The 23,094-nt window shown below is 53.8% G+C and overlaps 5 protein-coding genes across 5 annotated transcripts; 2 read left to right on the forward strand and 3 right to left on the reverse strand.

The window, feature by feature from the left end:
• Positions 1-272: 272 nt before the first annotated feature.
• J4E86_011009 (uncharacterized protein) lies at positions 273-5,074 on the reverse strand (the record flags this gene model as incomplete). The annotated part of the gene is made up of 3 exons (XM_051451503.1): positions 273-4,749; positions 4,803-4,868; positions 4,923-5,074. 3 exons carry the CDS (start codon positions 5,072-5,074, stop codon positions 273-275), a joined length of 4,695 nt encoding a protein of 1,564 aa, XP_051297372.1.
• Positions 5,075-6,948: 1,874 nt separating this feature from the next.
• J4E86_011010 (uncharacterized protein) lies at positions 6,949-14,576 on the reverse strand (the record flags this gene model as incomplete). The annotated part of the gene is made up of 5 exons (XM_051451504.1): positions 6,949-12,990; positions 13,047-13,661; positions 13,724-13,961; positions 14,011-14,186; positions 14,232-14,576. 5 exons carry the CDS (start codon positions 14,574-14,576, stop codon positions 6,949-6,951), a joined length of 7,416 nt encoding a protein of 2,471 aa, XP_051297373.1.
• Positions 14,577-15,844: 1,268 nt separating this feature from the next.
• Positions 15,845-16,615, forward strand: J4E86_011011 (uncharacterized protein; the record flags this gene model as incomplete). Its single annotated transcript, XM_051451505.1, has 1 exon — positions 15,845-16,615. One exon carries the CDS (start codon positions 15,845-15,847, stop codon positions 16,613-16,615), a length of 771 nt encoding a protein of 256 aa, XP_051297374.1.
• A 2,045-nt stretch (positions 16,616-18,660) lies between these two features.
• Positions 18,661-19,932, reverse strand: J4E86_011012 (uncharacterized protein; the record flags this gene model as incomplete). Its single annotated transcript, XM_051451506.1, has 1 exon — positions 18,661-19,932. One exon carries the CDS (start codon positions 19,930-19,932, stop codon positions 18,661-18,663), a length of 1,272 nt encoding a protein of 423 aa, XP_051297375.1.
• A 517-nt stretch (positions 19,933-20,449) lies between these two features.
• On the forward strand, positions 20,450-21,382 carry J4E86_011013 (uncharacterized protein; the record flags this gene model as incomplete). The annotated part of the gene is made up of 1 exon (XM_051451507.1): positions 20,450-21,382. One exon carries the CDS (start codon positions 20,450-20,452, stop codon positions 21,380-21,382), a length of 933 nt encoding a protein of 310 aa, XP_051297376.1.
• Between the last annotated feature and the right edge of the window lie 1,712 nt (positions 21,383-23,094).

A 23,094-nucleotide genomic window follows, 5' to 3' on the forward strand; every position in this document is an offset into this window, starting at 1 on the left:
CGTAAACTTCGTGCCAAGTAGCAACGGCACCATGCGATTGTAGCCATACGTCGCGGATCTTCGAGGCTGTTACGAAGCGTGTGCAGCTTCAACTACCTGGCACGTAAGCAAGGGCGAAGGTGTTCCTGCTGTACATAATTGCGCGACAGCAAACTAGTTGGTACGTGTGAGCTGGCACAACTCACGTTGCTTCATAGGTAGGCTCGCCAATCACCAGCAATACAACGACGCGATGAAGTAAACAATACGATTAATCTCTATCCGCGACTACTTTACGTCGCAGTACCATTCCCCACCACCGTCCCATTCGCACCCCCACCACTAAAGTACGCACAATGAATCAAATACCTCGACGTCTCCGCACTAAACCCCTCCAACGCAACAGCATCAATCTTGCTCAACGAGAAAGCGCCATTATTCATCTTCGTGTAATCACTCAGCGGGATCCTCAGCACCACCGGACTCCCATTCATACTGCCATACGCAGCCGTCGCCACACTGAGACGCTGTATCGCCGTTTGGCCATCACAGCCAAACCCGCCACTCTGCAACTGCACGTTGAAACTCGCGCCCGCACTGGCTGTGACGTTGAGAACGAGGTACTGGGATGTTGAGACGTCGGCGCAGTTTTGCAGCGAGTACCAGTATGAGCCTGATACGCTGGGTTGGAGAACCAGAGCGCCGTCGGTGACGACTGGTGCGACTTCCATGGTGCCGTCGTCGCTTTGGACGTAGCCGTGGTTATTGCGGTTTGCGACGCCAGGCGTGCAGTAGTTCAGCCATGCGTCGTCGGGGCAGTTGCATGTTTGAAGTGAAGGCGTGGCTGCGACGTTGATCAAGCTGATGCAGCCGACCTTGACGTCGACGTCGGAGGGGTTGAACGCTGAGAGTGCGACGCTGTCGAGTCTGCTGGTGTTCATGCCGGAGAAGTCGGCAAAGGGGATCTGTGCGACTTGGTACGCGTCGGCGCTCGTGAATGTGACGAAGGAGGTGATGGGGACGGAGGAGGGGGGCGAGAGTGTGGTGCACTCCTCGTCTGTCTTCCAGCGCATCGTGACCCGGAATGTGGTGCCTGCAGGAGCGGCGACGGAGAGTTGGAGGCCCGTTGCGTTTAGTGTGTTCGCGTTGTAGCATCCGCTGTTGTCGAATTGAGAGTACCAGTATGAGCCGCTTGTAGAACCCAAGACGAGAGAGCCGTCGCCGTCAACAGAGTATGAAGCGAGAGAACCTTCATCGGTCATTTGGCCGAGGAGTCGGTTGACTCGCGGGACTTCGGGCACGAATGTGCAAGTGTTCAGAATAGTACCCGAGCACAGCGCGCAACCGGGGCTATTCGCCGGTCCTGTGAAGACCAGGGAGTGGATGCGATAGGTCGAGCCAGGCGAGTTGAAGCTGGTCATGACGAAAGACTGGAGGTATTCTTGATTGAAAGTAGCTGGGAAACGCGAGAATGGGATCGTGAGCTGTGTCGATGCGGCGTTGAAGGTGATCGGAACGTAAGACGTGACTACGTTTGTGCCGCAACCATCAGTGCCGTATCTGAAGCCGATGTTCGCGGTCGCATCTTGCGGGCCTGAGACAGTGAGGATAATCGCGTCGTAAGAGCTGTTCACGGCTCTGCATTCGGAAGGCTTGGCGAGCAGCGAGTAGAAGTAAGATGTCGCGTCTTTGGGTACGAGGTCGACGTATCCGCGGCTAGTCTGCTTGTACGATTGCATCGTTCGGTCGTCGGAGATAGCCGCACCCAAAGCGTTGGTCTGCGTCTTGAACTCGTTCGGATCGCAGAAGTTCAACACGACAAAGCCAGTCGGAGCTGGGCAGCGTGGGCCGGCGCCAATCGTGGAAGGTCCGCCAAGGAGCGAAATCCATCGCATCGTGAAGTTGCTGGCGGATGAACCACCGTTGGGCGTAAAGTTGCGTAGCGTAATGCGACTGACGGAGTCGGTGTTGATACCCGAGAATGCCGTGAGGGGAATAGTGATGTTGGAGAAGTTATCCTGGCCTAAGGTGGCGTAAGACCTGGTGTTGACAGTGGTAGTCTTGCCATCGCCTGAGCTCAATACCACATCGAAAGAGCCGCCAGGTGGACCGCGCGCGTTCAAAGAGACACCAGTGTAAGCAGTAGCATTCAAGGTAGCTCCATCGACCATGGTATCAGTGTAGAAGAACGAGTCTGCGCTCGAGGGCAGCAACTGCATTCTGCCTAGCTCGGAAAGCTTCGCGAACGTCATCGAATTGTTGTAGTCGGTCTGGCCAAAGATGTTGTTGATACCAGTGATCCACCGATCAACATTCTGGAATGACTCGATGGCAAGGCCTGGGGTACGGTCCTCTCCTGGTGCTGTTACACATCGCTTCTGGATCTTGAGATTGTCGATGTAGATGGGTGTCTGTGCTGGCGAGATGTTTCCGATGCGTATTCCGCGGACGTGCTTCATCTCTTGTCCCTTGAAGTCGGCTAGTGGTATGGTGACAGTATGGTTCGAGCCATCGGCAGGGGCGTATCTGGTAACGTCCAAGTATGTTGCACTTGGCTGCTCGAAGTTGCATCCAGTGTCGTACGAAACGAGCTGCACGTAGAAAGTGCTTCCTAGAGGAGCGACCATGTCGAAGTACAAATGGGTGTAGACGGTGGCGTCGAAACAGAAACGTGAGATCTCCGTGTAGTACGAGTTGACGCCGCTGTTAGTGGTCGCAGTGAGCTGCAAGGTACCATCGACGTTGTTTGACGAAAGTCCAGTCGCAGCCGTCTGCAAGAGGAGTAGATTGACGTTGTTGCTGCCAAAGTAGAGTTCGAGGAAGTCGTCAATCATCACGTCCCATGCTATGCACTCTGTATCTCCAATCGGCTTTGGCGTGAAGTCAGGGCATGTAGAGGCGGTTGCGTTGCTGGCCCCGACAGCGAAGTTGAGGGTGTAAAGTCCCTTCGCCGTGTTTCGCAGTACGACCGCGTTCGTGGTCTTGTCGTAGGAGGGTTGCTGGCAGACCGAGAGAGAGCCTGAGGCAGACTGTATAGCGTAGTTTCGTGGGACCTGCAGGGTGAGTCCCTCGGTGCGGCCGTCCAAGCGGACTGTCATCACCGCAGATGAGTTGTCCGCTGCTGTGATGTCTACAATCGCGCGATCCCGGTTGGTCCACCAGTTTGCCATCCCTGTCTGGTTGAAGAAGACTGCATAAGGACGTACCCTATCATGGAGCGCGCGCTGAATCTGGATCTTATCGAACAGGGCGTCTGAAGGATGGATCAAGATGTTGTAGTGTCCGCCATACCGTGCCATCTTCTCAATGTACTTGATCTGATTCGCAAAGTCTGAGCCTGGAAAGTCGGCACTACTCATGTTGCCGTCACCATCAGACCACTGGAGCGGAAACTCGTAGTAAGGAAGCTCCTGAAACGACTCGCGGTTGTGTGTAACCTGGAAAGGAAGGTGGGTCAGGTGCGAATTGCCTGCGCATGAAGAGCCACCAATGATGCCGTTGGCGACGCAATGCGTGGCCTGATACTTGCTCCACGCAAGATTACCCGGACGATAGGTGGTCATGTTGTAGCCAGTCTTGAACTCATCGTGAAGTATGTGTCGGATCAACCAAGCACTCACACGCACCTCTCCAGATGCGGAAGCACCTGATGTGTAGAAAGAGAGTCCACTGGTACCTCCCTTGGTGCAGACCTCTCCATTGGTGGGTGTACCGTCAGCATTGGGTCCGCACTGGTGGATAACCGGGTAATAACCGGCATCAGTTCCTTCGATGAACCGTTCCTGAAGCGTGCCGTAGTCGAAGCCCGCGGCATTGGGCGAGTGACTGACAGTGTGGCTACCAAAGTCGATGAATGGGTTTCCATCTGGAGCCGTTCGGAAACCACTGATCTGGTAGATGTAGGGGACGCCATACTGGAAGTATGCCGTCTCGTAGGCATCGGTGATGTATTTGGTATGAAGGTTCAAGTTACCCGCGGCACCTCGGTCTTGTGCAGCAGCCGCAATACCCTGACCGTGTGGGTACGAGACGTACGTGTCGATGTCCCAGGTAGTGGTGAAGGCAAGTCCCTTGTTGTAGGGAACAGACCAGAGGCTCACGAAATGAGGACTGGTGGTGACAATGTTCTTGATGACGCGGGTTCCAATGTCATATCCGGGGTAGTAGTGTCCATCGTACCATGGCGAATATCCACCGGCTTCGGCTTGAGCCTGGATGTACAAGTATCCAAGGTCCATACCGAAGCTGTATACGTACCCACTGGCACCTGACGGCTGGTGCTTGACGATCGCTGCGCTTGTAGCGGATGTATCTGCGCTATCGACACCATCGTTACGGACGAGATATTTGCCGATCGTTTGAGAGCCGTTGATAGGTGTATAGCCAACATTGATCAGACCAGTCTCGGTGTAGTTCTCGAAGAATGGCATGTTGACGTCGTAGTACTCGGTAAAGTCGAATCCTTCAAGAGCTTGGACCGGTGTCTCAGTGTTCGTCAACTGCAGGACGGATCTGTCACCGCTCGTGTCTACGATGGACGCAGAAACACCAGCAAGAGCCTGGAGAGCGGTGGGTACTTGGTTCATGAAGATCAGCTTTCCACCCTTCGCCACGAAGGAGGTCAAGGTCGTGACATCCGCAGAGCTCGGGCTGTAGCTCACGCTGGGAGAGGTGTAGATAAGTAGATTCCGGCATTGTGACGAGATATTGAGCGACTGGATGACCTTGACTTGTAAACCGACTGTTTTGAGAGATAGTGTCAGTGGAAGCCTGAATTGATGTTAATTATTGTATATGCACGTGTCTGGTGGGACGGGATTTACCAATTGGGGTCTGCTTTATAGCTCGGTAGGAAGATGTTCAGCCCAGAGTCCGGTCCAGCTGCATGTCTATCAATGTCAAGTTAGTAAAGAGACACTATACCATGCGTTTGATCTTCTTACCTTGATTGCGATGGTACAGTGGCTGGCTGGCTATCTTCACCCAAATCTGGACTCGCACCCCCAGGCTGCGTGAGCTTGTAAATATCCGGCGAGCTGAACGCCTGACATATCTGCAGTATAGCAAACAACGGCAGAAGAAAGAATGGACGCATACTTGATGCTTCCCTTGGAAAGAGAGGGGTAAAATCCGCAGAAGAACGTAACGAAGAACAGAAAAGTGCAGAACCCGACCTTTTGGTCAAGATCCCAAATCGAGAAACCGACTAGAAGCACGGGAGAAATCGCCTTATCCGAGCCCGAATACCCAAATTGCTAGCCATGCTGGTCTAAGGACGCAAACTTCATCAGGGCGAAATCTGGGAGAAATTCGTCAACCTATCCACTTAGGGTTGTTCTAGCAGGGCACCAACAAGTGACTACGGCACCATGATCGCCGGTACCTGCGCTATTAGCATGCATCTAGGGTAGGAACTCGTGTTCATTGAGTTTGGCGTGGGCCCCGAAGTCCGCACAGACGCTGCATCTCCATAAATAACGAGTTCTTCTTGTAGGCCGAGGCGCCGGTTTCAGATTTGGCAGCGGGAGCAACGATGATGCGTTGAAGCGTCATGGCGAAGAGGCGAGCACGATCGGTTTGGTCGTGATTGAGACATCGTCAATGAAGAAAAGGAGAGGCTTGGGTAGAGAGTATTGACTGCTTGAGTAGCGCTTACTAGCACCGATGCGTACTTACGTCATTTTAGAACCTTCGCGCCCGAAAAAGGAAGCAACAGGCCTGGTTCCTGCTACGTGAGCATACGAACAAATCTTGAGATACGAGGTAGTTGCACTCGCCGCATCGCCACAGTCTAGCTGAAAGTCGAGAAGCTATGTCGAGGGTGAAACGAGGGTACCGCTTCGGCTCAGCCGGCTTCCCGTTTTTCACGGGAGTCCAGGCCCGTGGATACGATCGGATCTTTGGAAGCTGCGCAGAAGACAGTGTCTCGAACGCAATCCGGCGGCACTTTTGCGTGGACACACATCAGTCATGAAGCTTGTTGCTACTGAAGGGTCGCTCGTCGCCCCAGGACTGCATGCCGTTCGGTACCTAGCTACATACATAGCTGGCACCCGACTACCGAAGAAGTCGGCTCCAACATGTCAGACGGCGAACTCAATAACAAGTTACTGCCCCATTAATATACAACCTTTGACTTTTCATGAGGACCATGGCAAGGTGCTGACTGCATCAAACCTCGAAAGGTTATTGTAATCAACCCTGCACGTGACTCTGACCCAATGCCAAGCCGCCAATTGCCCTGCCTCGCGTGCCCGTCGCGTGTGCAACTGCAATGCCACGCAGACCCCACAAGCAATGCAACACCACTACCACCTCACAGTAGCCGATGTCCTCGCTACTACTGCATACACATATTGATTACCTATTCGAGAGATCTTGAAAGATACCTCGTCGCACAGCTACCAAAGTACAGTGTCAAAAACCAAGCCCAATCCAGGACCAGACCGCAGTCTGAACCAAAAGCGCACTCTATCTTTTCTCGTCGCACAGATATGTCTGCAGCGCATGCGTTGGCGCAGCCCGATACTACCTACTACTACTGCGTCTATCCCAGCCGGGATCGAGTCCCTAATGCGCAACCCGATACACTGTAGCCCGTCCGCTCAGGCGCACACCGCGCATCCGGAAGCGACATGCAACCGCCTCAGAAGACCTGATCGAAGCGCTTCGATTGCGAACTTGCAGGCTGCCACAGCCTCCCTACCCCGTCCCCGAAGCATGAGACATGCGCACGCGCATTATACACTGTAGATCAAGGCGATGGGTTACATACAAGTCGTGTGGCTTCGAACACTACGTGGCAGTAGACCTACTAAGCGCACTTCCGGGACTAGACAACGGATCACCATGCTGCTCCGTATCCTACAGACCCTGCATGCTCCAGTTGACGCTGCACTCTGACTGCCTCGCTGATAGTTGAAACCCAAAGAGCCTTCCATTACTAGACTAACGACTACACTAACGCGCCTACGGCTTACTCAACTGCTCCTTCCTAAAAAACTTAAAGAACCCCAACGGAACCACCAACTGCGCCGCCAACCCAATCCAGAACCACGGCTTACTCAACCCTGCCACCACTCCCGCCGAGAAATCCGGAAACACATCTCCAGGCCCATTCGCATTGGGCGCGGTAGCCTTCGCCAGCATCGTAACGACCGTACCGAGAATCTGGGCTAGGACAAGTGACACCGCGATGTGGATGCGAGTGAGAGTCTGCAGGAGCATCATACCAAACCCAACGCCCTGAATAGCGTCGAGCAGACCAAGCCAGAGCCACAGACTGCGACCCGCGAGCGCACCGGCGACGGGACCGCCCGGCATCCAGGGGACCCAGTTGCCGATGCCGGAGACGCCCCAGAGCATTTGGGCCCAGCGGGGTGCGCCGAGGCCGATGGCGAAGATGGGTAGGAACCAGGAGTGGCTACCGCTCAGCTTGGCGAAGAGGAAGAGGAAGGCTGCCCAGATTACAACGAAAAAAGCGAGGACGAGGAGGCCGACTGCCCATTGAGGTGCTGCGTGGGAAGACCAGAGGTACGCCCAGCTGCGTCCGTAGGGTGTGCTCAGGAAATAGTTTTGCAGGATGATCATGACGAAGAACCAGCCTACGAGCTTTCTGCGGAGGAGTGTTTTGTAGAAGGAGGGGATCTTGCCTGGGGACTGGTGGTAGTATGATGGCAGAGACGTGATGAGGAGAGCTCCGATGGTGAACATCAAACCGGCTATTGGAAGCGTGATCATCGCGGCCTTGGGCGAAGAGGTAAGCGCATTGCTTGCGTCGGAATTCGCGAGCGTGCTTCCCCAGTAGAAGAGTGCTGTGATGTATAGTTGTTGTGTTCCCTGGATCATGCACGCTCGGAAGATCCAGGATTTGATGGGCGCGCCACCTGAATGGGTCAGTACGAACAAGAAAGATCGGAAGAGAAGAGCGAGCTTACCTTCATCACCAAAATTCAGCGCGAAAAATATCGAGCCACTAGCCGAAGCAGAAACATACAGCCCAGTCGCAACATTCTGCACCCAGTCTCTCGCCACTCCAAACTCCGCGAACGGCGCAACACCCACGAACAAGAAAGCAGATCCATACACTGCGAAAGGCGCGGAGAGAACAAACTTCGATGGCAGCGTGCGAAACATGACCCACCAGACACACGACATAACGATGAAGATCGCACCCACAACATACAGTTTCTCCGGACCCTGGCCCTGAGGCCCAGTCAGAAGAGTAATCTGATACGAGTTCGCCGCCATAATCTGCCCAAGGGCCAGGAGAATAGAGTATATGGGCCAATCGCCGATTCGCGTTTGCAGCCAGCGCTTCAGCAACGACGGGCGCTGGTAGTTTGCACCGAGAAGGAATTCGTCCACTTCGCCTGAGGGCCGTGGAGAAGCTTCTTCGCTGTCATTCTCGCTTTCTTGCATGGACGGAGACTGGTAGTGCGAGTAACCAGAACTCCGGCTGCCGTTGCTGTGCAGACTCTCGCGGGGCCACGCAGGACGCGGACTGATACCCAGACCCGCTCGGCTGTCTTGAGAACGTGCGCGATCGCCGCGACCCAGTCTCTCTGCGCGCATCCGCTTGAACCATTCCTTCTCACTGTCGACGAGGAATTGCTCGACACAGAGGTCGTTTTCGGATGTCTTGCCGCTGAGGCTGCTGAGCATGGATTCGAATTTGGTGTAGTATACGCCGGTCTTGTCTTCGAATGTCGGATCGACCTTTTGCAGGCTGAAATCTGTTGTGCTGGCGTTCTTGATGGTGCTTAGGTCGAGAGCAGATGATCGGTTGCGTCGGTGGTGCGATGACCGCACGCGCATGGGGAGGCTACTTGGATCGAGGAGGCCACTTGTGGGTGGCGATCTTATCAGCATGTCGTCGGTCTCGTCGTCTGCCAGTGGGCTACGAGATCTGCCGCGTCCCCGAAAACTTGTGTCGATAGGCGGCGAATCTAGTCCGTACGCACCGGCAGTGTTGCCTTCGAGAGCTGCTACGGCGAGCCGGCGCTCAGACTCACGGTAGTCAGCTTCTGCTTGCTCGCGGCTGATGAACATTTCCTGGTCGTGCAGAGACCCCTGGCTCGACGTTATCGCGCCTTCTGGGTCATACTCATGGATGTCTGGTGTTCTTGACGGCGAGCGCCGCTTGTGCACCTGTGTGATGGCATCACCAGAGGGATTCATCCTTGTTTCGTGCCCCGGTCCAGAACGGACACCGAGCGAGAGACCGCGACGAAGTGTTGTGGAGTAGTTTTCAGGGTCATGCACTTCGGTGTCGTTCTCAACAGGCGTTTCTTCGTAATTCGATAGCCTGTCAGTACTGACAGCGCGAGACTGAGGAGGAAAGAAGCTTTCATCAGGGAACTGCAGCGAGGTCTGCGAAGCCGCAGCCCGTGATCGTGGACGGAAGATGCCCTTGGATGCCGAGTCTTTCTTCTCGTTGTGGATCTTGATAGCAGTCTGCTGGAGGGTGTTGAGATCCTCCACCCACTTTGCGACCGGAAAGCGTTGTTTTGCGGATCTTGCTCTCATGATCGCCCTTGTCTCGGTCTTGGACTCCAGGGCGTCTTCGATGGCAGACTTGAACTGGTGCAGCATGTGTTTGGTGGTTGTTGATTCGACCGTAAACCACCATCCAGGCATCTGGCCAAGACCGCCGACGCGAGCACCCACACCAAGCGCTCCTTTCCTACCGAACTCGACAGCGACTAGACCGAAGGGCTCATCGCGGGAAGGGATCAGGGCGAACTCAGCGCCCGTGAAGATGAAAGGCGGAAGTGCAGTGAACTCGGGTTTGGAGAACACGCGCCTGGGGTACTTCTCCATCATCTTTCCGAGCTTGAGAGCTGCGAACTTTCCGTAGAGGTCGATGACGGGACCTATGCAGATGAGCTGCACATTGGAGTGCTTCTCGAGAACGGCAGGGAAGACATCGGCGATAAGATCGACACCCTTCTGGTTACTCCACCGCCCAACAAACACGAAAAGCTCAGCCTTAGGATCCTCCTCCAAACCAGCCCACTGCTGAGCCTGAATCCTCAAATCCCCACGACTAGCTTCGTACGCCGGATCAACAACGATATTCTCGTTCTCCTTCTCCGGTTCCCAAGGAGCGGTGTCACTCGGATCAGGATTCGGTAGTCTGCCAACTTCCTTCAGACCCCAGAAGATAGGGTAGCGAGCGTAGGAACGTTTGCCATACTTGTTTGAGACACCGACGGCGCCAAAACCACGTTGATGGATGCGGAGGTAGCTTGCGCCAGCGTGCAAAAGGTTGAAGACTTCGCCGAATTGGACGTACTTTTCGACGACTGAAGGCTCGAGATTGTATACGCGGCAGACTTCGTCGCGCTCCTTTGGTGTGCGCATGGGCCACAATCCCTGGAACTCTGCGTTATGTAGGGAGAGCGCACAAGGTATCGTTCGTCCCTTGGAGAGCAAATACAACGGTGCTGCAGCGCCATGGTAATCGTTGATGTGGTACAGATCGATAGGAAACCTCTCGATGGTCAGAGCGATGCAGGCGTTCCAAGCGCTGTAATACACAGCCGAGTCCAGATCATCCATACGGGGTGGATAGGGCTCGGTCTTGGTCTGCTGTCGAAAGATTGGCGCATCTAACAACACGTATGTGATGTTGTTGAGCTTGTGATACTGGACCTGGATCTCGTACTCAGTATCGAGAATGGTCACCGTCATGGGCTCCGCTGGTTCATCGATAGGATAGTCCACCCCACCGACGCAAGGAACGACCCAGATCAGGTCTTGATGAGGCAGATTTTTCCCCATGAGCTGTGCCATGACACCCAATCCACCGATCTTGATCTTGATAGCCCAGTCCTCGATATCGTATTCCATGGTGGCAATGAGAATCATTGGCCTTTTCTTACTGGCGCCAAACTTACCGATAGCCGCAGCCGGCATAGGAGACGAGTCTCGTGACTTTGGAAAGCCTAGACGCGGAGTAGATCGTTTCAGCTCGACGACATCATCAGACTGGATACTTTCGAACTTATGACCACGACGCCAAAAGGCCAGAGATGCGAAGAAAGCGAGACCCTGCGCACTCACGCCCGTCTGGTTGAACTTGACGCCGTAGAAGGCCCCCTTGTAGATCCAGATACTGACTGCAGCTGTCAACACGGGTAGAGACCAGAGAAGAGCGAACATGATTAGTTGTATGAAGCGATTGCCTGTGTAGACAAGCTTGTATGCCAGGGTCGCATCGTCGATCTCAACGCGATACGCTAGGTATGGGCGAGGTGGCAGGACAGACATGTTCAGCACGTTCTTCGCGAGAGAGTCCGGGGGCAGTCGGTCCAGAACACCATCGTTGTCAACGTCGCCAAAGACGAAGCCCGCGTCGGGTTTACCGCCAGGATTCATGCCCCAGACGTTGACTTGGGCCACCGAAGGCCATTCGGTCATGATGTGTAGCTTCCACTTCCCGTCTTTGCCAAGGTCGAATGAGCTGTCGATACCAGCATCGAATCCAAATTGGTTGTACGGCCCGTGAGCAAAGAGATGGGGAAAGCGTCTTGGTTGGCCCTTGTAGTTCGTGTCCGTGTGCTGGATGTGATCGCTACTTCCAGTCACGCGGTTCCAGTATTGAAGAATGACGTGCTCGCCCTCCCATCTTTGACGATTGGTACCGGACCAAGGTTGTGTTTGGAGGTCGCTGCTACCGCCTTTATAGTCTTCCCATTGGCTCCAGGTTGATCCCCAGTTCGTAGAATATCGCCATTTGTTAGCGCCTGGGGCGACGTGCGACACGTGTAAGCCCTTGGCGTCCTTCTTGAGTGTGCCGGTAGTGTAGTTTGCGATACGAGGGAAGGCCATGGGGTTGTTCTTAGCTCCGATCCGGATCATGAAGCGATCGTTGGCATTCGTAAAGCGCTCTCCATCCTTGGTAGTGGCGTTCTTGACGGTGACAGTGTGAATGCCGTGAGAGACATCCTTCAGAGTCGCTTTCCAGCTCCATTTGGAGATGGAGCCACCGACAAGATTCGATACTAGCGACGAGATATCAGCACAGTCGACAGTGTCTTCGTCAACTGTTGCAGAGAAGTCATTCTCGGTATCAGATGTAATGACGAGGTCCTTGGTAATCCCATCGCAATCCATCGCTTCGGAGAATTGCAACTCAATGTCAAGTGAATCCCTGTCTCCCGCCCCTTTCGTCGACTCGATTTGGGCATCATGGCCTGGCGAGAACTTCGTGATGACGGGAATAGGATCTAGCCAGTTGGCCTTTGGCACATACGCCCGGAAGTCATACGCCTTCATATCGAGCTCGTCGACGCAACCGTTGAACTCCTCTGAGCCGTCGATGCCTAAGGCGGTAGAGCTGTTCCCGAGGTTGATCTCATCGTACGGAGCGAACAGGTTTTTGACTGTCGTTCCAGCGTCAAATGCGGATATGAATGCCTTATCCTTGTCTTTGCAGTCGAACTTGTAGCTGACATCGCGATCCTCGTTGGAGTAGACGAGCCAGATTTGCGATGATCCAGTCCCTTCGGTCAGGTTTTGTACATCCGGATACTGATTCCTCATGACACTCCACATCCCGAACTCCGATTTTGTTCCATTTGAGCCTGGTAGCTGTACCAAGCGAGTCTGGTTCGAGAGCGATTGTAGAAAGTAACCGTCGTTGAGGACAGGATACTGGGTACGGCGGTGATACATATTCTTGATGATGTTGTGAACAGGATGCGAAGGATCTCGGTGATCTTGGCTAACGGTGTCGTCGTTGCAGCCATCGAGTACCGCTTCGAGTGGCATGTCGTAGTATTGCGAGCTGCCGAGGCGGTAGCAACCGTGGTTTTGCCACCCTTGTGCTGAAGAGATCGGCTGTCGACCGAAGATGTAGTTGGCAGCAGTGCTGTCAAGTATGTAGAAAGCCTGTTCCTCGCCCCAGAGAAGTTTTGGAATACCAGGCATGTGGATCGTTGTGACAAAAAGGCCAAGCAGCATTCTCTCGGTGCCTTGCTTGATGGCGGGCCAACGGAAGACATCCTGATGATGTTAGTACTTATGATAGGAATGGTGCAGAGATGCTGGAGAGAGCTCACCTGGTTCGTGACCCCATACATGTGTCGCGGATCAAATTCCCCACTCTCGGCATTGACGAAGTCGTTAGTGGTGAGAAGTGTATTCCAAGCATTGACAAAGTTGACGGGAACATCGTATCCTGCTTCCAGATTGCCGTCTAATCCAAGAAAGCGGGTAAGCGATCGATATGTGCTGTAATGAAACGCAGCGCCATCCAACGCCTGTTTGCCATGTGCTCGCAGGAAATACTTGTCATCCGAGTTGTTCGTCAGCGTAACGGCTTGCGTGATGTTGTCCGGAACCTGATCAGGTTGCCTTCCGCGCCCAAGGTAGATGGACGCAAAATTGTTACCTCCTGTGATCTCGCCGGGCATGAAGAAGTTGTTCTTCCCATACTTCCGCGCGCATTGTCGGACGAAGTCGCCAAACTCAGCTTGAGCTTCGACCGTGACTTGTGTAGCTTTGTCGAATCGGAAGCCATCGATATCCAGCATCGCTATTGTGATGCACGAAAAGTGTTCGATCTTTTCTCGGACTGAAGGTACCCATTCTCGTAAACGGTCTTGGACGGATGCGAACTTGGATAGCTGGCGCTGCCAGTCGGGAAATACACCGAACGCTTCCGTATCGCCATACTGCGAGAGGTAGATCGTTAGTACAACCACTCTGCTCCTCGCTATCAAGTTGCGTAACATACCTGATCAAACTCGCTGTCATAGCACCCGACAAGCCTGCTAAACGTCTTATCAGAATCCTTCAACACCGGTTGCCCTGACTCGTTCCAGAAGTTGGGGTATGCGCATGTGCCGTTGTAATTGTTCCCGAACGAGAAGTCTAGATACTGGCGGCTCGACTTCCACTGCACTTTGTGTTCTTCCGGACGAAACGGTGCTGTCTCGTTGAGGAAACCCTCGAAGCCAAGAAGGTCACCCATGCTACACACGCGATTAGCTAGGGTGATCGGGTGTCACTTGTGCTACGTACGTCGACATTGTGTGGTCCAGTATCACATACATCCCACGCCTGTGGATGGCGTCGACAGCTGCTCGCCATGCTGCTATATCTCCGTAATGCTTATCGAGAAGCGTCAAGTCTAGCGGCGAGTAGGAGTCTGCCTTCCATGGGTTGTTGATGAAGGGCGAGCCGGCGATATAGATGCCCTGTACGTCTCAGCTCGAAGTTCATGGATCAGTAGACTTGCTTACCTTGATACCTAGTCCTTGGATATAGTCCAAGCTATCTACCAACCCCGCCAAATCACCTCCATGTCTCAACTGATTACTCTGCGAGTCTTTTTCGTACACCGTCCCGTTGATATCATCATTCGTCGGGTCGCCGTTGACAAATCTATCCAGAAACAGTGTGTAGAATGGGAATCGCCAATTCTTTGGTGATGGGTGGAATGTGTGGTCTTTCCATTCGCCTGAGTAGTCGAGGGGCTCTATAGCTGCTTCATTCTCATTAAGATTGTACCCAACAAATGCTTTGTCGAACCTCAAGCAAGAGACGACGGAAACCAGAACTAGCTGCAAGAGCGTGAAATGCAGCATGTTGAACGAAAACGCTAGGAGAGGAGTTTAGAGACGGATGCAGCCGTAAGCGGCGCCATTCGGAGACCTTTATCTCGATGACCACGAGGGCTTAAGGAACAGCCTTGCGCACATCGGCGAAGGACAGAGCGGTGTTTGACAAACTGCACGCCTCGACTCGCTAACGCCAGCCAGATACCGCAGTAAGTGCAGTTGTTGGAAACCAAAAATAGCGGTCGCGACATATCGTCTGAGTACATCGGTCCCGCTCTTGATCACCGCATGAGACAGAGCTCAGCCATCGGCGTGGCTCTGGCATGTGCATCGTCTCAGATCCTACTGGTCGGTTACCGAACGTTACAGCGGTCTGCTATGGTAAGGCAGTTGCATTGCTGATGATTGCCGTCATCATCTGATGGAAACCTCAGACTAGTTTGCAGTGAGACTCGTCAAGAAGGTGGTGTGATGGGCAAATGTCAGAACGTAAAGCTGCAGAAGGGAAGTGTAACAGATGGCTTAAGGCTGAGATGGCTGCTATCGGTTGGCCGAGAAGTGAGTGAGGTTGCACAAAGATAAGCGGCGTAAGATGCTTATTGGGACGGGGAAAGTCAGACACCGCCGACGTTGCACATGCTGGCTTGTCAGCAACGGCTTAAATTACAGCTGAAGCAGAGAAACCTGGTGTTCTGGCCAGTAGCTGAAAGCTTGCATGAAACCTGCCGCATCCTTTAGCTTGCGACCGTCCTCAGCCGTGGCAACATTCCTCATTCGCGAGTGCGGGCAAACAACTTCCGAGGGATTGAAGGCGGGCGCCGGTGCGACGATGTTGAGGCTGAGAATTGCGCTCTTCGCTCACTAATCGAATTCGAAGATAGAGTCGACGAAAAACAAAGCATGGCACGATGAGGGTATCCTGCCTTGGTACTGCGATGGCGCATAGGAAGTGCCGGTGAGGGGAGCCTAGGATGAGATGAGAGTAGCAACTGGCGGGCAGCCTGCAGCAAGCCATCACAGCTTTCGCAATGAATGCGATACCTATACCCTTTCATTTCTTGCGATAAGAGCGATGATAACACGAGATACTGGATGTGTTTCGGATGTAAGCAGTCGGTGGCCGCTGGTGTTGGAAGGAATTGGTTGCAGTCGGGCCGACTCTCATCGCACTCAACCGCCTCGTCGCTGCCTACTGCTGCCTGGATGATCACCACGCCCGCCTTGGCACAGTATGAGTATATGGTTACCAGCACCACACATGTAGAACTTGATATGATCCCATATAGAACCAAACAATGGCTACAACAGCATCCCCAGAGCTCAGACGTTCAAAGCGCAAACTGGACGAGCAAGCCGCTAACCCAGTTCCCACCCCCAACCATGCATCAGCGCCCAAGAAACGTGCGCGTAAAACCACTACATCAGACATCACACCCATACAACCACGTCCAACCTATGACACCTTACCGCCCTTCCTCGCCCTCCCACGAGAGCTGCGAGATGACATTTACAAGCACGTCCTAGAATCAGACAACACATCAACGCTCAAATCCGGGGCCCGCAACATCGTCACACGCTGCGGCCTCGCAGGAGTAAACAGACAGATCTGCGACGAGTACATCGATGCCGTCCTCTTCCACGCACCCGTCATAACAACCACAGTGCGCAACCACAACTTCGCACCCGTCGTCACGTTTCTAAACCGCCTGTCGCAGGCTCAGCTGAAGAAGCTGAGCAACGATGGACTTGAGGTCGCGGGGGCATACGACAGTCATGCGGTGCCGATGCGCAAGATACGTATTATTCTGTCGTATACCGCTGGTGCGAAGGATAGCCATGCGCAACTGAATCGCTGGCTGGACAGATTCGATAATCCTGATAAACGGGGGTTGGGGATTGAGTTCGAGTACGAGGGTGATGGGACGTGGCACAAGGGAGGGTACAAACAGAGACCTAGGCCACGGGTTGGTGCGAGTAAACGGTGGATAGCAGAAGCGGGAAAGATCAGGACTGGTGGTAGTATTCGAAGACGGAATGCGTTTGTAGTTTATGGGCGGAGGTGCTGAAGGTCAAAGGACTTCTCATATCGGGTTGCGTGGACGCGGTGCTGTGTGAGCTGGAGCGTGAGATGTTGAAGACATCTTTCTCACGTGATCGTATAAAAGGCAACTGCCCGCATCCAGACCGCCTGCATCTAGATCCCCAATCCTATGAGCAAGAGCCGCGAAGACCAAAAGATCCCGGGTAAATGGTAAAGACATCCCACAGCCGGCATGCATATTGGCAGTCGCGAGCCAGCAGTCACGGCAGGCACGGAACATTTTCGCGAGTTGCAATATATTCATACCATCTTGCGCTCCCTCCTCATTGGCCCAAACACAAGAATACTCCCTTCGTTAACCAAAAGATTAATATATGCAGGGCGGGCGAAGAGTCTAGATCGAGGCCCCCGTCCGGCGTAGTCCACGTGCAGTCTTTCTCGCCTGGTGCAGGTGCCGACATATGGGCAAAAAGGAGTGTGTGCATATCGCAGAGGCCCCCTTTTGTGTTGTTTTGCGGCGAAGCGAAAGGGATGTTGTGGCACGGTGCGGCGGGACCCGAAGACCTGTTTCGCGAGGTGAAGGACGATTTAACGCACGTCATCTTGGGGCGCGCCTTCGGATGCTGCGACGATGATTGACATACCCGCGGACTGCGCATATGTGATTGTTGTTATCGCAGATCCAGCACCCACCGAACAGCGTTTCGCAGAATCTAGACTTTGGAGCATTTACATTTACCGCAGCCCGGAGCTAGTGTTGAGTACATATACGAGTATGCAGTCGCCCTTCCAGCTTCTACCATCGACTACTGCACACGCGGTGTGGTCACCGACAGAGTTTGGTGCTAGCGCCTGTCGCGTATAGTCATCGCGAGTTTTGACAGTTTGGTGGCGTGTGTCGCGCCGGTTTTGGGTCGCGTTCACGTTCTGGCTTAGTGCAAGCTAAGGCGAAAGTATGTATAAGTGCTCTGAGTTATCGCTCAACTTGCATCAAGGCTTGGTTGAGGTAACTTGCGGGTAAAGCGGCGCATACACGAGGCTCGTGGCATTTGTGTACTGTAGCACCTAAACTCCGATGTCCCGAGGGGGCCTGTTAGGCGAGATGCCCGCTTGTCGCCGCCCCAGCGCGACATAGATTAATCTCGTGGTTTTCTGCCACGAGGGCGCGCACGCGGGGAACCGGAGTGCATGTCGTACGCACCGGCAATATGTAAATTGATGAGGGACAGTTTGAGAACCTGGGCTAGCGACGTTGCTAGGATGGCTGACTTGGCGGGGTTTAGTAGATTGATGGGCAGAAGTAATTACTGTTTAAGAGCCGGGCTCGTCGATCTGGGCTGGTATCGTGTTGTGCGCTTTGTGTTACTTACTTTTTGGTGCTGTTGTTTGTGTCGATCAAATACCTATCTTTCGGGACTTTTCCATCATTTTTGGGGTTATTCGCTCAATTCTACATCTGGCATCTGCAGGTTGTGCTTGAGACATCATGAAACTCTCAGCTATCATCGCGGTCGTCGCCGCGTCGGTTGCGCTTGCGTCGCCTGCTGCAGTACGTTCTCCCAACCTCTCACATCTTACATCTTCTTTACTCTTCCTGACTAACCACCAAAACAGGTCAGTCTCAATCGATCCGTCAAGGAGATCAGGAATGCAGATGGAACCACCGCAGCGGTCTCTTGCATCGAGTGTCCTTGCGATGGCTTTCTTGGAATATGCAAATGCGTATGTATTGTCGATTGAAGAATGACGATGAGGATGGGGATAAGGCTGATGAAGACAGATTCCGAATGGATGCTGCTGCATTACTTGAGCATGAAGGGAGTTGATGGGGTTGGGTGGGGTTGGGTGTCTTGTGCATTATCGGCGTTGAGGATTACTATATACAACATGGCGGGACTGTTTTACAGGTACAGGAAGTGAGGATGATGGCTGAGCGGAAAAGACCACACGATGGTGGTTGCGAAAAGTCATGAGATGCCACGGGTGACAGCTAGGAAAGAGAGGGATGCTCGCGCATAGTATAGATATCTTCATCCATCAAAAGCACCAACCAGACTCACCTTCCCAATTTCATCTCGACCCTTCTGCTTCAACATTCTTCTCCGCCTCCTCCCTCTCCTCCTCTGGTCTAACCCACCTCCGAAACCCAATCGTCATAATCCCACCAATAGCCACCTGAAACGCCTGAAAAATAATCGCCGGAATCTGCATCTTACTCTGATCCACGGGATCAATATTAATATACATAACGCTCGTAAGCGGGACCACCATCGCCAGCGCCTTAGCCGGACAGCAATAACAACAAGCAATCACATCTTTCTTCGGGAGCCACATAGTGGCAGCGACGAAGCAGATGGCCAGCCAGATGAAGTAGAGCGCAATGGTGATGAAGACGATGAAAATGATGTTGGAGGGTTTGACGGCTGAGAAGGCGCCCGAGGAGAAGGCTTGGTCGAAGGTTTGCCATACCATTGTTAGGAGGGCGATGGAGGAGAGTTTCAGCAACTTCCACTCGAAGAACACCTTTTTTGTGAGCGCGGGGAAGAGGCGTTGGACGATTTGCCCGAGCAGCATGGGCAGGAAGAGGGAGAGGCCGAGTTGCATAAAGACGCGCTGGTAGATGCCCGCGTAGCCTGACCCCCGTTGCAGCACTTTGCTATACCAGGATCCGGTCGAGAGGTACATCTGCAGGATTATCGGTGTGAGGAAGGGACACAGGAACTGCCCGATTACAGATTGCACGACTGTGAGGGCTGCGTTGCCGTGGGCTTGCCGCGTCATGACAACATTACTAGACATGGTTGTGGGCGCGCTGCCGACGAAGAGGAAGCCGATCAAGAGCCATGGATCCATGAAATCGCGGTTCGTGGCACATAGGCTGACGATGGCGAAGGTGGCTGCGGAACAGACGAGGTAGCATTGGAGTTGCACGAAGATGTGCAGTTTCCAGCGCATGTAGTTGGCGAGCATGACCCGGGTGTCTAGGGTACAACCGTTGATGAAGAAGATGACGGATACGGCGAGGTAGGTGATTACGGTTCGTTTTGTGCGTTGCTGGGAGGCGGGGACTTGGACTTGGGAGGAGATGAGGACGACGAAGCCCATGGCGAGGAGGAACCATTGGTCTTTGATGAACCATTTTAGGACTGAGAGGGCTTTTGCGCGTTTGGGTGACTTCTTCTTTACTGTTGACTTGTTCCCTTCTCTTGTGTCGGATGTCTCAGCTTCGGGGGGCTCACTAGTCTTTGGGAAATCGAGAAGTGGTGGTCCCGTGTTAATTGAATCCATATTCGTCGCTTCTGCAACGCGCTCTTCTGATATCGTCCCTTTGTTGCCTTCCATTGAGGACCGGCTGGATGGCGCCGCCGCTGTCCGCATTTCGATCTCGTTATGTTTGTCCATTGAAGCGACCATTCAATGTGTCCCTAGATAATCAGTCACAACACTCAATCTTGCATGCACGCGTCTTGGCCTTGAGATATGTGACTCTTCGGTAATACAACGGGCCTAATCATGTAGCCGATTTAGCGCATGCCGACGCGGGAAGTTTACCCCAATGACGCGCGGGCGGGTGAAGCCGGGATCCTGCCATCATCATGTTCAAGCGACAATCATGCATCGCGAGGCAGTGATGACGGTGAGTCGGTTGTCTATCATCTCAGAAGCTGGAGGGTGAATGATGGCAGACGACGGGCAATGAGGCGGCCCGGTTAGTCAGCTTGAACAAAGGCATCATCCCCGCCATCCACCGCGGCGTAGCACGGCGCATACAGTACAGTATACCACGCCGCCCTTCGCTCCCACAGCATCCCATCCACCCAGGCTTCCAGCCACCCGTCACTCGCTTCCCCGTCTCCCAATGACCGCCCCTCATCCCCCCGATGCCGATGCCGATGACAACGCCAACCGCAAACTCATCTGGGCATCCGTCTACCGCACCCTCCTCCAACACGCCCACCCCGACGCGCGCTTCAACCACGACTACATGTCCTTCACCCCCGACTTCCGGGGCTCGTCTTCCGCAATCGGCCGCCTGACCTCCCTCCCCTGCTACAAATCCGCCGCCACTATCCTCATAACCCCCGACAACAGCCTCGAGCACCTCCGCTGCCGGGCGCTGAAAGACGGGAAAAAGGTGCTCGTCGCTACATACCGACTGCGCAGGGGATTCGTGCTGTTGCATCCTGGCCGGATAGCGGAGAATAAATACGAAATCGCGGCGTGTCTAGACGGCATGGAGAAGTCTGGGATAGGGCGTTCGGTGTCGCTGGCGCAGATGCGCGATGAAGGGCTTAAAGTAGATATGTGTGTGACAGGGGGACTGGTGTTCAACGCGCAGGGCGTGACGATCTGGGAAGGGCATAATCTGTTTGAGATACAATGGGCGATGTTATCGGATCTGGGTGTATTGCACACGCAGACACCTGTTGTGGCGGTTGCGCATGGCTGTCAGGTCGTTGATGAGGCGGAGCTAGGCGTGGAGAAGGTAACAGTATCTCCGACGAGGAAGGGAGAGGTACAGTGTGATTTTGTTGTTACACCGGATAAGTTGTATGAGATTGAGGGTGCGGTTAAGCCTACCCCGGGCGTAGATTTCGACGTGATAGATCCGGAGGGCGTGGAGAATATTCCGCCGTTGCAGGAGTTGAGGGGGATTAGGATGATGGAGGGGATTATGCGGAAGGAGGGGTTTGTGGCTGAGAAGGAAGAGAAGGCTGATGGAGGGCTGAATGAGGAGGAGCAGATGGGGGTTAGTATTGTGGAGAAGCTGATGCAGAGTTATAGGGCGTAGGGGATGGAGATTATGATGATGAACGTACGTGCCAGGTAGGTCGACAGGATACTTGAAGGGAATTATATTAGTAGGCTGTAAGACTGCCTGGAGAAGACGAAGTGAAAGCAACGTATACGCTCCAAGGCGGATGTGAACATCGAACGCCCACGCAACGGAAAAGATGCAAACTGACCACCTCCTCCTCCCGCTATTACAAACCCCATCGTCCATATATACACAACCTACACCCTCTCCTTCCAACACTCCAACCCAGTAACCCTCCCCACCTTCCCCCCATCAACCAAAACCCTCTCCCCACCCATCCTCACAACCACCCCTTCACTGCCCCACCCCAACCTCGCTTTACACACCACATCCGTATCATCCCTCTCTACTGCGCCTCCTTGCAGATCCGTGCCCTTTTCTACCCCAAGTATCTCGATGGCTTGGACGTGCTCTGGCCGTGTGCTGAGATCGAGGGAGACGTCGATGGGTATATGTATTGACCAAGCGTTGTTGGATGTTGATGTGGAGGTCTGTGGGTTTTGGGATGAGCCGAGTGTGTAATGTGAGGGTGAGCCGATGAGGGAGAGGGTTATGAGTGGGAGGGCTTCGGAGTGTTCAGGCGAGGGTAGTGGGGAGGCGGTTGCAAAGGCGATGAGGCCTGCGATCGAGAGAATGGTCTGCATGTTGTGCTGTGTTGGTGCGCGTGTAGTCGCAAGTTGACGTGTCGCTGTAAGCCGGTCTCGCAGTGCGTTCGTTTGAAGCGTTGAGTGATACTCGGTCCGAAGATATCCGTGATATGGTACATAGCACACAGCGTGCGCCGTACCTCGCACTCACTTCTTCATATACAAACCCTCTCAACCACGCCGCAAAGTCTCCACCCCGCACGAAACATACTACCCGTGGCACAGCCGTCCTCCAGCGGTTGCGTAATCTCAATCCACCAAAGGGAAACACCTACGCCACAGCCGCTGTCACCCACACGGCATTCCTTCGGCGGTGCAATGCGGAGAATTGTCTGGCGACGTGATTGGGGCGGCTGCGGGACGTAGCCGCTAGGATTTTCCGGGGGCCTTCGTGTTGGTGAGTGGGCGGGCGCGTCGTGCCCTTGATGCGCCCGAGACTGTGCCGCATTGGCGCAGCTATGTACATATGCGTGATATGCATTCGCATGCATGCATAAGAAAAAAGCAAATTGCTTATTATGGGAAAAGGAGGGCGGACGATGCGAAGAAGCAACCATGGAGGTTGTCGCATGGACTTACTACTCCAAGAAGCGAATGCTTGGGTGTGTTGTGCTATCTAGAGATAAGAAAGTGAGGATGTGCTGCAAAAGCAAAGTTGTGTTCTTGCTGGGCACATGTCAATGCCCTGCCCGGAAAGAAGGGGATATCTCACTCCAGTTCGGCCGTAACAGCAATGCAACAGTGCAGCCCGATCCCCTTCGGAGTGGGTGGACTTGGATTGGAGGGTGATGATGGTCATGTTATGCTTCTTGTGTAGACCATTTGTTCGCGTGTGTATGGATACCTTGTTCTGGTACAGCTTACAAGATCGGCAGTTCATTTGATGATGGGTTGCCGTGTCTTGTTCGGGTTGTGATATTCGCCTCCTGATTTAGCAGCCGTGGCAGCTGCATCAGAAATCGCATTCGGACTAGACGGCGGCTCGGCCTACAACATGTCCGCATGTTGAATGTCGCCAATATTCCAGTATATCGACGA

The sequence above is a fragment of the Alternaria arbusti genome, assembly GCF_024043155.1.
Source record: "Alternaria arbusti strain BMP 1465 chromosome Unknown scaffold_28, whole genome shotgun sequence".
Taxonomy (NCBI): domain Eukaryota; kingdom Fungi; phylum Ascomycota; class Dothideomycetes; order Pleosporales; family Pleosporaceae; genus Alternaria; species Alternaria arbusti.